Here is a 14,422-nt window from a genome sequence, read left to right on the forward strand (position 1 = left end):
TTTTCAATAATTAAATACTCTTTTGACACTATTCTGAATATCAAGTGCAATAAATCTGAAAATTTAGAAAGCATGATCTTTTTTCCTTGAATCATCTACAAAGATTTAGAAAACATAGATAAGGTTATTGCTATTATGAGATATCATAAGTAAAACTGAAGATTTTATATTATTTAAATAAATACCAGTGCCCATTACCATAGATTATTCTATTGCTGCTGAAGTATATTTTTCAAACAAAACAAAAAAATTTAAAAACTCTTCTACAAGGAATACAAAATCTTCAGTTTATAGCATTCATTGTTCTTGGATGAATCTGTATTATACACTGATATGGGTACTGTTTCAATCCAAAGAGAACACATTCTCTACCTGTACAATTCTTGTTAATGTCTTCTTTTCTTGAATCCTCCACAAAGATCAAGTAAATCTTGGAGGCCTTATTTTGGATCTCTACATTTTGTGGTACCAATGCAGTAGTCAGACTTATCTGTTTTCTCTCACTCAGATCAACCCACCTCCTTTTCTAGTGACAGGCCTTCTCCATTCCTTCTACATCTTTATGATTATTAACTTTGGAAAGAGCAAGATCAAGCTTGTGCCCAACATGTACCTCTCCATTGACTTCTGTGTCTTATATTTTTGATTAATCTGAAATTATGTCCTAATATTCAGAACATATAGCATCACTGGGGAAACATTTGTTTTAAAAAGAGAAGATCAAATGCACTGTAATTTTCCAACTACAGTAGAGTTAGATTTCCTCTTCCTAATAAATTATTCATCTATTGTGCTTATTCAATGGGCAGGACATTTAGTTGCATGGCATAATTATGATAAAAGACATTTTAAACCTATTTATTGTTTAATAGATGCATTATTAGGACAAGATCTTTTTAAGTAGTCATGGAGTTCATTGGGAAAGCATTATAACATTCTAGGGTTGTTAATTACAATCTACAGTACAAAATCATCATTTGGTAAATTCCACCATCTTATACAATGAGTACTTCTTCCATTTGTACTCATTCTCCATGACTATGGAAAATACTTTTTTTAAAAAAATTTCTCTATCATTACTTGTTCATAATTAGATACTTGTTAAACAGAGGTAGCATTTATTAAAGAGTCTTTATAAGAGCTTAACAAACATATGAGAGATTTCTTGTTGTAGCCTTTAGGACCAATTCATAAAATATTTTTAAAATATTTTGATAACTATATTTCAATTTAACTGGTTTCCTTTCTAGTCCTATGTATTTATTTTACACAAGTATTCAAAGACTTGACTAACCTTCCAAAGGGGGAGGGAGAAGGCTGAGGGAGGTCAGTGACAGAAAAAAGATGAAAAATTTCTATTTAAGTCTACATTTTATTCTCATTATAATATGTTTAATTTTTGTTTTGAAATTCAGAAAAGAGCAAGCATATGGTGACCTTGAAATAGCTATACATTTCAATCAAATATGTATCGGTAAAGAAATGATCATCTGCCAAAAACTGAAATAACCCATCCTTTTCTCTTTTCATTTTCATCAAAAATGTATACATGTGTAGATCTTTCTCAGATTTCATAGAGATGAGAAAGTAGGCAAATGGGTCAGATGTCATTGATGTTTTCTCATTTGCCTTTTTTGTGAGGGGGTAATTTTTCTTCCTTTACAATAGAAGGTGATGGAGAAGTTACAATATTTCCCTTTATACTGTTCTTGGTCTTGGTTATGCACATTATGAGCATTGAAGGATAAGAAGGAAGTGTGTTCAACAAAATGTTGTTTCTTGTTGCATTTGGACAAATGGACAAAAAACAACTTTTCAGCATGATGCTCCAAAGAGAGACAGCTAAGAATCTTTCCCTTCAGCTACAAATTCCTTTTGTTTTCTGGCTTCAATGAACACAGGAATATCAATATGATACAACTGATTCTTTCTAAAAAAATACTAATTTGCTAGTCACTAGTAAAGGATCTCATATTTAGTGAGTCTATTATAAACATTTATAGTTTTCCAAAAATGTGTGATTCTTACTTAGCATGCCTTGAGCTCTATTTTCTGCTATTAATCAACACTTTGGGGGTAGAAGAAAGCCACAAAGTACTAAGGACTGTCATTTCTCTTTGCCATTCGCAAAGAATCCTTATAATGACTGGCCTACTGGAGATCACTCTCTGTATTTCATAAAATTGGTTCTTATACTTAGTCTATATCCATTACTACTCAAAGCAAAACATGGGAGAAAATTCAGTTTCTGCCTAAGATTACAATTTCCTAATCATCTTCAAAAACCAAGGGTTGAAACCCCAAGGCACCATAACAGAACTATTAAACTAACAATTTAAAATTAAATAAATACAATATTGTTAAGAAAGGTAAGTATAGAGAATAGATGCAAATCAGGGGTGGAGAACTTTTTTTCTGCTAAGGGTCTTTTGGATATTTATAACATAATTTGTAGACTATACAAAATTACTAATTTTTTTTTAGGTTTTTGCAAGGCAAACGAGGTTAAGTGGCTTGCCCAAGGCCACACAGCTATAATTATTAAGTGTCTGAGACCAGATTTGAACCCAGGTATTCCTGACTCCAAGGCCGGTGCTTTATCCACTACACCACCTAGCTGCCCGTTATACAAAATTATTAACTAAAAAATTAGCCCATTATATTTGGACAAACATTTAAATTAATTTATCCCTTAAAGACTCCTAAATTTATTGGATTTCAAGTCCCCCCTGCAGTTGCCGTGGCAGTGCCCTATCAAATGATTTCTCAGGCCCACAGGACAGCATTCCTCATCCCTTTTCTAAATGAATATAAAAAAATATGCAAAGGATGCAGTTAGCTTTTTCAAAAAATAAAAACCATTAACATTTTTTTCTCCATTTGTTAGGAATCGATGTAATAGTTTTACCTCAAGACATTCATGGGGCCCAAAATATCCCATTTGTCAGTATCTAAATGTTAGCCTAATCATACGTAAATAAAAAATTAACTCTTAACTATTCTGTGAACAAACCTGTGAGTTTTGTGCAGCTCTATTACTTTTTCTTCCATCTCCTTAGTTTGATTGGGTGCGAACTGAAATTCACTGATGTAATCACCACTGTGTTCCTCTGTATCATAGTCACCCAGCTCAGCTTGCAACGTATAGGAACCAAGGAGAGCATGAGTCACAAACGAACAGGGGAGGCGGCCAGAAGCAATATCCTGTCGAAGTTGAAGGCACAGGAAATATCTATGAGGGGAAAAAAAGAAAATCACTTATTTTTCACAGAGTTCTAGGAATATTCTTCAAACATAATTATATTGAGAACAAATATTCACATCAATCATACTATTTTATGACAATAATTCAATTTGACAAAGCTTATACTTATTCACAGGTCTTTTGACCACAGATAATGCAAGCTGTGTACTGTATGTGCACAGAACCAAAAGAATGCTAACTATAAGTTTTAATTATGTACTACTGATATTGCGTTTTTTAAATTGTATTTTTCTCTACATGTAAAAGCAATTTTTAACACTGACTTTTAAAATTTCGAGTTCCAAATTCTTTCTCCCTCATTCCTTGAGAAACCAAGCAATTTGATATAGATTATACATTTGTAGTCATGTAAAATATATCTTCATATTAACCATGTTGCAAAAGAAAAGAAAAAGAAATGAAGTATAAAAAAGAGTATATTTTGATTTCCATTAAGACTCCATCAGTTTTTTCCTCTGGAAGTAGATGGCATTTTTCATCATAAGTCCTTTGGAATTGTTTTATATCAATGTATTTTTGAGGATAGCTAAGTCATTCACAATCATTCAACATACAATATTACTATTACTGTTTACAATGATCTCTTGGTTCAGGCTCAATTCTCTTTGCATCAGTTCATATGAATCTTCCCAGGTTTTTCTGAAACCATCTTGCTCATCATTTCTTGTTGATGCTATGTTACATATGTGAGCTATCCTTTGAGTGGGTCTTACCTCCAATTTATGCCCCCTGCCATCATCTTTGGTGCCACATGAACATTTAGTCCAGAGACATAGACTTTGAACATAAACCATACCTTGTTAAGAGAAGAAACTCTGTACCAAATATTGTCCTCTAGTTAGCACTTTTATAACTTCTATTCTTCTAGTCACCGCAAATTTGCTAATATCTCTCAGACAATATCTGCCATTCCTTATTAGTGTGGTTTCCATTCTGTTCAATCCTCTGACTTCCATTTCCTTTCTTCTTTAGCCTTCAGAAAGGTTCCTCCCTCTTTCCACGTAGGATAAAATTTCCTTTCATCTTTGAACTCTCCATTTACCTTCTTCCCATATTTTTGTATTAACAAAAATCTCACTGTATCCAAGACTCCCTTACTAATGCTTACTGCTCTATAATTCACAGCCCTAATACACTGTGTAAAAGGAGGAAAAGCTGGTATATTCCCTGCTCCATGCAGTAACGTCTAGATTCTCTCCCAAGCCACCATCACTGGGCAACCTCTCCATCAATGAGTTTCCCTTCAACCATCTATATTATATAGTCCAAAACTCAGGCGCTGTGAATTATTGGTCTCCAACTCCTTGAGAAAATAACACCAGACAATACTTTTTTTTTTCCTCTCTCTCCCTCTCTCCCTTCCTTCCTCCCCATAACTTAGTTCCTACCCTGGTAATTAACAATTTTAATATGTTATTGAAAACTGAACAAATACGCTGAAAATATCCTGCTCTCCTAGTCCAACCACCTCAATTTCTGTGAACTATTATTAGGGTGGAATTCTACCCTAAGCCATACATAGTGATGATCAAAGAGCTCATAATATCTCATTAATGTGACTCCCTCTTCAGATTCCCTTTTCTAATCAAAATTTCATTCCCTTCCTTCTCCCTCTCTGCCTCACTTCTCCTAAATGGTTGACCTGTTTCCCCTTTTCTACTAATACTTTTTTTCTCTCTAGTCATTATTATTGTTCCAATAGTCCTCTGGTATAATATTTTTCTTTTCATTGTTTATAATCCTATAGTTAACTATTTCAAATATATATTTTCCTCTACCCCTAGCCTCACCATTTGGCAATTTCTCAACCACAGAAAATTCTCATTAGTTACCTACACATACTCTTTTAGCACTTTATAGTGTACTACAAGTTGAGAATATCTTGTGTCAACCAGGTCCTTACTGTTGTAAAAGCAAACCATTTAAACTTCTTACAATTAACATTTATTAAGTATCACACACACACACACACACACACACACACACACACACACATTCACTGGGACTAAAAAGTCCCAAACCAAACCAACTCTGTTTACTAGGAGCTTCCTGGGGAGTTAAAACACTGGCATAGATAAGTAAAAATAACCTCTACAAATATAAACATTAACCCTCCCACCCCAATCCTAGGAGGGGACACCAGAAAAAACCTTTGTGTAGGAAGTGAAGCCTAAATGTACTTTAAAAGGAAGCTAGAAGTTCCCAGATACTTTTGGAAGGCATGAAAAAGAGAGTATTTGAAACATGCCAGGATCAGCTCTGCAAAGGCACCAAGGCAGGAAATGGGTTTTCAAGAACCAAAAACAAACAAACAAACCAAAGAGGGAATAATGAAATAAGATTGGGAAGATAAGTGGCAGTCATAGCGTAGAGGGCTTTAACTACCAGCAAGAGGAGTTTGTATTTTATCAAACAGGCAATGGTGGACATTTGAATAGGGGAACAGTAGGGTCTGATATCTGATTTAGGACTATGGATTTGACAATGGTGTGAAAGATGGGTTGCAAAAGTTTCAGAGATTGGAAGCAGAAAAGTCTAGAGGCGATAGGCACTTAAACTAGGGTTGAATTTGTGAATGGAGAAGAGAAGATCAAAGAGAAAGATGCTGTGTGGAGGTGCAATAGACAATATGTGGCACAAGAAACAAAAGAAGAAAGGGAGAAGGGAAAGGGAAAGGACAACTGCCTCTGCAAAAATAAGGAAGTTTGGCAAAGGAATGGGTTCTGGAGGGGAATAGGAGTTCCATTTTAAACATGTGAAGTCCAAGAAATCTGCAGAACACTCAGGTGAAAATGTCCAGCAAGCAACTGACACTGATAGTGTAGTTCAGGAGAGAGATCATATTCTGCCCTGTATCATCAATCAACAAATATCTATTAAGCACTTACCTTTTTTCCCAGCATGATACTAAGCACTAGGAATACAAAAAGAAGCAAAAGACTGTCTCTGTCCTCAAGAAGCTTACAAGTGTATATTAATGTTAGTACTAAAGCTAGGGAAGTTTGATGGTGCAATGGATAGAATAGCAACCCTGGAGTCAGGAAGACCTGAATTCAAATGTGACCTCAAAAACACTTGACACTTACTAACTGTGTGAACTTGGGCAAGTCACTTAACCCTGACTGCCTTGCATCCAGGACCATCTCCAGTCATTCTGATTCATATCTGGTCACAGGACCCAGATGGAGAAAGTGAGGCTAGTAACACAACACAAGCTCCTTCTCTCAAATCAAATTCACATGCTTGCATTGGCATCACCTCCTTGATGTCATGATCTTCTTCGAGAATGAAAGACAATGATCATTATCATCATTAGCTTTATTACTACTATTAGATTAAGCACAGATGCTCCCTTTCCTTCATCTTCCTCCATAATCTTATTTAAAGTGAATCAATAAATATTTGCAGCATGAAAACAATTATATTTATATTATCAAACATTTATTTAATTTATCTTAATCTACTTTCAAGGACTGGTCCCTTTCTTTGCCTGATTCTGAATATTTTCCATTTATCATAAGATTTTTCTCCATAATGGAAAATGTTAATAGTGACTAAAGTCTGTTATTGTTGTTTCAAAATCTTCAGCCCTTCACAATTTACCTACTACTAATGTGATTCCTATGAATTCCTTCTGATTCACAATCTTGAGTATCATTATTGCAGTTCTATATTTTAATTCATTATTTGTTTCTTTACAGTTTTCATATGTATTCTTTCACTTCCTTCCCCACAACTCATTCATTCAGTCACCCCAAAAGCATTTATTAAGCATCAATTAGATGCTAGGCACAGTTCCAGGTTGCATGCAAAAGAAAGGAAATAAGAGATGGAATGTTGCATAAATGGAGCATCATCAAATAGACCAATCCAAATATTGTCTGAACAATAAAAATTTCACACAGATGCAAGTGCACTTCTGAATACTTCTGAAGTAAATATACTTCTGAAGTAAGAATGCTTCTGAATAGGTAGCCATCCTCCTCCCCACACCCTCAACCTCCCCTTCATAATAAATAGCATTCTAAATGGCTATCTTCTGTACTAATTCAATCTGCCATTCCAATCCTATTAAAAAACACCAAATTTAGGCAGGTGCTTGGCATAGAAAATGTGAGTCTATGTTTGTGTGTATGTATTTGTTTGTGTTCCATACTGCAAAAGTCATAGATCAATCCATGGAGCACAGCATTCAATAATTTAACAAAGAACAGTCAAGCAAGTGGCTGTGTTCAGGCTGCACAGACATTATCCATAAACCAAGGCATTCAGTGTACCATTCAGGATTATGACTTTTAATTGCTGACAGAGCTGCTTTTCAAGCCCATTACATGAAGAACCAAAGCACTTAGTGATACTATAAAATAACTATAACCAAGAGATTTTAATCCCCCAACAATTTACAGCAGGGAGTATATATGTATACAGAATGGGTGTTGGTTTACAGAGCTCTAATTAAGGTCTATTATTTAAAAGCACTCTTGCTTAGAAGCTCTGTATTCTATGCATGTCAGCGTGTTGGATTCAATGCTCCAACAGTTTACTATGCAGTTAAAAAGGCCATTATTTACTAGCTAAAGCAAATCCAGATCAGAGTTGGATTAGTAATGGTGCATCTCCCCCCCCCCCCCCCCCATCAACTACAAGCCTGGAAAGTCAAGATGCAAAACCTTTACGCACTCCTGAAGAGGAATCTGCATTATCAGTAATTCATACTAACACTATAGCCCCTTGGGTACCTATACATGGTCAAAATCTAGCAGAAAAAGATGACAGAAGTAGACCTTAGTAAACTGTATCAAATGAATATATAATACATTTACAAAACTATCTTTTTTTCTAAAACCTATAGTCAAAGGGAGATGAAAAAACAATTGTTTTATACAAGATCTCCATGTGCAAAAACTCAAAAAAGTTGACATAACATAGACACGCCTACATTATTCACAATTAGAACGATAAATCTCTCATAACTCAAGAGCAAGAAAATGTTAACCATTTTCTTGTTTGGTAGAGAAATGATACAGATATATTGCCCCTGTCTATCTCAGTTTCCTTATCAGTAAAATGTGGCTAATAATAAATAGCACTTACCTCCCAGGATTATTGTGAGGATAAATTAAAAATAATAGATACTGTTTTCAAAGTACTTTGCAAATCTTAATATATGCTATCTACTATTTTTGCTATCATCATCATTATTATTATTATTATTATTATTAAGTAGCATATCATACTCAATCAATTTAGGGGGAAAGATAATGAGTGTAACTTCAGAAATAATGAATTTAAGATGTTACTGAAGATCTCATTTGAAAGGTCTAAAAAAACAGATGAGGTGTTGGACTGGACATCAGCAGAAATAGCATAGCAGATAGATAACAGGCAGTGATATCAGGAAGAAAAATGTTCAAGTTCCATGTCCAACATATATTTGTTGTACAAGCCTCAACAAATTATTTAACCTTTCTTTCAATGCACCAGGCAATTCTTTAAGAGGGTGGAGAAAGTTTCCTTATTGGGAATTCCCTAAGAAATGAAATAAAAGTCCAAGCCATCATGTGTGTCCTAAAATAATATTATGTAAGTAATAAAAAATAATAGTGTATAAATGATATGTGTGATTATATAAAATATTATATTCACACATATTACATAAATAAGTATAGATTTATAATGGACAAATACATACCACTATTCATAGGATTACAGCAAAAAAAAAGCCTCAAATATCATCTCTAATCTAATCCCTTCTTTTTATAAAAAAATATAAGTACAGAAATATGAATTGCAATCATTATACTTTAGCAAGTAGTTAAGTCAATATTCAAACTCATAGCTTGACTCCAAATCCTATATTTTTTTTACTATCAGGGCACCTTAATATATTTCAAGCACTTTGAAAAAATCCAAGTCTCATATTAATCATCTACAATTTTTAATCTACTATTTCTAAATGCACCACCAAGTTGCTAACTCAAACATTAATTGACACCAACTTCCCTTCTCTCCCCTCTGACTTGAAGGATGGAGGATGGAGCTCTAAACTCTCATAATGCCTTCCTATATAGAGGGCAGGAATTGGATTTCTATTCTCCACTCTTTGTCAGTAACTTGGCTTAATTTCAAATACACCAAACAAATAACCAATGAGACTGTCCTGTGTGCCTACCCACCTGCCCCTCATCTACCTCTTTGCTTCAGGAAGTCCTGATCCTTGCTTTGTTTGAATAATATCAAAGGCCTTCTCCTGACTCTTGTTTCAGTGACCTTGTTGGATGAGAGGAAAAATTACTGTAAGTTACACTGAAACAGGTTGCTGCTTTTGTTGTTGTTGTTGTTGTTGTTGTTGTTGTTTTTATATTTAAGGACTCGCATTAGAGTGCTAGAGGCTCCCTGGAAATTTAGTGAAATGAAGTGAAAATGAAATTTACATCTGATAAAATTCTATCACATTATATATAAAGAAAATTACATAAGAATTCCAGAGAAAATAAAAACAAGGTTATGAAAAGGAGGAAAGGGCCCTTGAAGTGGAAGTAATAGAATATACCTTTGGTAAAGTATTTGATTTTATTATTCCTCATTATCCTACTTCCTAGTCAAACTGTCCTAATCTTACTTGCTGTATCTAATACACCACTTCCATCTCTCACCTCCATGATTCTGTATTGGATCTCCCCCTTTGCTGGATTTATCTGCCTCTTGGAATCACCTCTACTTCCCCCTTCTGTCTCCACTCAAGAGTCAATTCCTTACATGAGACCTTTCCTGATTCTCCTAGTTGACAGTTTTTCCCCTTCCAAATTTGTATTTCAGGCTTCCTCTATATAAACTCAGAATTTATGTGTGTACATCTCTAAACTTTCTCAACTCCCCAGCAAAATATAAACTTCTTGAGATTAGTATCAGTGTTAAACTTTGTATCCCAATTCCTAAGAGGCATTGTAGCATAGAAAGCCAGCCTTGGAGTTAAAGGGGATAATTCCTATTTGCTGTGTGACCAAGGGCAAGTCCTTTATCCTCTAAGTGCCCCTCGAAGGCAAACTTGAAAAGACTTAAAGTTGTACAGATTGGTACTGTTGGAGAGAATTTCCTCACCAGGAGCTCTGTACACCAAAGAAACCACAGATGTTGCTCAGAAGAAGAAAAAATTCAGGTCTTTGGCATTTGAGAGTATCATTGACTCTTTTATTAATAAAATGCCTGCAAAAAAAAAACCTCTGTGTTTAACTCACAGCAAGAAGTTAGCAAATGTTTGCTAAATAATGAAAAGGAAAAATGTATTGCAATTCAGTCATTTCAGTCACGTATGACTCTCTGTGACCCAAGTTGGGGTTTTGATGGTAAAGACCCTTCTCTAGCAGAGAGAACTAAGTGATTTGCCCCAGGGTTACACAGCTACTAAGGGTCTAAGATCAGTTATGAACTTGGGAATATGAGTTACCCTGACAGGGACTCTATACACTGCATCTCCTAGCCACCCAACATCATGAACTGTAAACAGAATTGTCTTTAAATGAAGACAAACACAGAATATTCAAATTGAGAAAAAAAATTGTGGATATAGCTGCTTGGGAATTCAACCATCAAATAATATTATATTCACATACAACCCTGAAATCTATCCTCAGATTTCTTGAAGGTCCTTGGATTCCAAGTTAAGAACTTCTGCTAAGATTACATTCACTATTCATAAGACTAAAGCAAAAAAAAAAAAAGGCTCAAATGCCATCTCTAGTCCAATCCCTTCTTTTTATAAAAAATGCAAGTATAGAAATATGAATTGCAATCATTATACCATAGCAAGTAGTTAAGTCAATATTCAAACTCACAGTCTCTGACTCCAAATCCTGTATTTTTCTACTATATCAAAACAAAATTTACTTTACTTATGGAATGTTTAAGATGATTTAATATGGCATAATATTTCAAAAAAGCTTACCAGAAAGAAAAAAAAAGGATTACTTTGGAAGGTAAAGGAATTACTTTCTTAAGCTATTGAAAATGATGAGAATCCATCCTATTTATGAAGTCTTCAGAAAAATCTTAGAACTTTCTGTGACCATCATCTTGTCAAATTGCAAACAGATGGTTAAGGGAAAATAAGTCAGTAATTGTAATTTGGGCAATGATCAGAAAAGAATAATTGAGCCCTCAGCCTCTGAATGATCATATGGGAGACATCAAAATTACAAAATCTTTTCATTGGTTTTCTCTTCTATAGGATTAAAAAACACACCAATTGAATCATTTCTGGTCTATGACATGCCACTAGAATATAGGCAAGAATGTATTAACTATGGGGGCAGCTAGGTGGTGCAATGAACAGAACACTGGCCCTGGAGTCAGGAGGACCTGAGTTCAAATCTCATCTCAGACACTTAATAATTGCCTAGCTGTGTGACCTTAGGCAAATCACTTAATCCTATTGCCTTAAATAAAAAAAATTTTTTAAAGAGAAGAATATATTAATTTTGCAATGAAAGTCATTTCCAAAAAAAAAATGTAAAGCATTTCCAAAAAAAAAAATTAACTTTTGGTCTTCTTGATGGAAAGTTGGTCAAAAGAAATCACATTATAAGCAACATCATCTTTGAATATTAATGGACAGTAATATAATGAAACTACATAGCAAAGGAAGATATAAAATACAAGATAAGGCCTTAAGATGTCCAACCATTTAAAAACATTTATTTTATCTTATGTTCCAAAAGAAATCTCTAAAGAAAATTATCTATGAAATTTTGTCTTTTAAAAATTTTCTCCTGAAATGATTCCCACTTCTCTAAAGCACAGAACTGAACACTGTCAATTTTAGTTTGAAAATGAAATTTATTCTAAAATGCAATTACCTGGTGATGTCTTCAGTCAGTTGTGATGGATCAGGAGGATAAAATTTCACATTAAATGTGAATATCCAAGGAAGATCTGTAATGATTAAATAACAGGTTTATTGACAATGTCAATGATTGGATGATAGATCTCCTCTTGACTTCCAAAGATAAGGAAAAATTCATCTAAGAATTGTATCTTCAGTTCTAAATATATAATTAAGTCAAAATATGAAACCATTTACAAAAATGTCTAAAAACCATATAAGAAACAATAGTGATATATAAAGTAGTTTCAACGGTAACTGCTTTGACTCATGTTGATTTCTCTATAGCAATCTGGTATACAATCTTAACATGGTATATAATAAATACTTTTAGGTTGTTGATTCTAGAACTCAGTTCTAAAAAAAACATTAAATGTGTGGGATCATCAGACACTACATTTTGCTGTTTTAAGGATTAGACTGAGGTGAAGGATTTGTGGGGGGGGTAAGAATAAAAGATATTCTGAAATTTCAAAAATGATGATGAGTAAAACCATTCTGGTAATGATAAATGACCAAGAGGGATGATGGAGAAAGAAGTACCTAAAAGAGGGTAGATATTGTAGACAGAATGAGGAATTTGGAATCTGGAAGCCTCTAATTTAAAGACTGCCTCATATACATATTACCTCCATGACCACAGGCAAGTCACTTAACATGTCTGCATTAGTTTGTTCATCTGTAAAATGGGAATAATAGCACTATCTCCTAGAGTCGTTGAAAGGATAAAATATTTGTTAAGTGCTTCACAACTTATAAGTGTTGTATAAATGCTAGTGATGATAAATGATGATATTGATGATGACGATGGAATGGGACACAGCAGAGGAGTAAGGTGAGACAAAGGAGCAATAACAATGTGTTTAAAGAGAGATTTTAACAGCACATCAATAACATAATATCTGAGTCCTACTGCTGGTACCTGTCTTCTTCAATCTTGTAGCTTAAAATGACGAAGCCAAAAATCTTTTTGAAATGAATATTGTCAATGGACAAAATAGGCATCCTATCAAATTCCTTTTATGACTTTATGCTGGTACTCAAACCAGGAAGAACAAAAAATCAGAAAGAAAACTATAAACCTATTTCTCTACAGATGAAAAATTTTAAATAAAACACTAGCAAGGAACTTACAACAATATATCACAAGGAACATAAACTGTGATTAGTTGTGATTTAAATCAAGAATGCAAGGCTAGTTCAATATTAGGAATATTTCCAATGTATTTGACATATCAATATTTTCACAATACAGAAAAAGCTTTTGATAAAATATAACACACCTTCCTAATAAAAAATAAACTCTAAAGAGCATGGGAACAAATGAAGTTTTCCTTAAACTATTAAATAGTATCTATCTAAAACCATTAGCAAGCATTTTCTATAATGGGGATAAACTAGAAGTCTTCCCAATAAGTTCAGGGACTAAGCAAGGATGGTCATTATTACCACTATTATTCAATATTGAACTAGAAATGTTAGCTATAGCAAAAATGAGAAGAAAAAGAAATTGAAGAAATATGAACTGACCAAAAGGAAACAAAAATCTTTCAAAGTCATTGTGATCCTGAGCAAGTCACCACCTCTCAAAGCTCTAGGTAACCCCCTGAGATTGCCAGTGATTGAATAAGTTATAAACGTGATGGAACATTAACTGTTCTGTGAGAAATGATAAAGGGAATGGATTCAGAGAATCCTGAAAGATGTATGAACTGATTGAGAGTGGAACACAATTGGGGTGGCTAGGTGGTATAGTGGATAGAGCACCAGCCCTGGAATCAGGAGTACCTGAGTTCAAATCTGGCCTCAGACATTTAATAATTACCTAGCTGTGTGGCCTTGGGCAAGCCACTTAACCCCACTGCCTTGTAAAAATGAAAAAACAAAAACAAACAAAAAAAAGTGGAACAGAAAAAATTATATAACAATAATAATATTGTAAAGAAAAACAACTCTGAAAGACTTAGGAATTTGAAGCGATGCAACCATGATTCCAGGGGTATTCATGATGCAATATACCAATCACATAAAGGGACAGATGGACTCAGAATGAAAATTGAGATGAGCATAGCAGAAAAAATAGGGATTGTTTCTCTTCCTGTCTCAAAGAGTAGAGGCAGTGGAAAAAATTATTTTTTTTTTAAAAAGACTGGAAGTTGAAGAGAAGTTGCTAACTTACTTGGCATAAGAAGCATCCTCTCCCAGGGTATTCTTTATACAAATCACAGATAAAGTAATCATTCCTTTAATTATATGTATACATATTGTTTCCAAGA

General features: G+C 34.0%; 1 protein-coding gene across 13 annotated transcripts in view; it reads right to left on the minus strand.

Moving 5' to 3' along the window:
- The window catches only part of EPB41L2 (erythrocyte membrane protein band 4.1 like 2), a 262,601-nt gene that overhangs the window by 66,993 nt on the left and 181,186 nt on the right, over nucleotides 1–14,422 (minus strand). For all 13 annotated transcript variants that reach the window (XM_074187588.1, XM_074187579.1, XM_074187578.1 and 10 more), the window contains exons 6-7: nucleotides 12,121–12,196; nucleotides 3,014–3,232 (exon numbers count right to left, since the gene is read on the minus strand). In XM_074187588.1, the coding sequence (XP_074043689.1) occupies nucleotides 3,014–3,232; nucleotides 12,121–12,196 (295 nt within the window). The remainder of the gene's footprint in view (nucleotides 1–3,013; nucleotides 3,233–12,120; nucleotides 12,197–14,422) is intronic.

Source organism: Macrotis lagotis, chromosome 5, assembly GCF_037893015.1.
Source record: "Macrotis lagotis isolate mMagLag1 chromosome 5, bilby.v1.9.chrom.fasta, whole genome shotgun sequence".
Classification (NCBI taxonomy): Eukaryota; Metazoa; Chordata; class Mammalia; order Peramelemorphia; family Peramelidae; genus Macrotis; species Macrotis lagotis.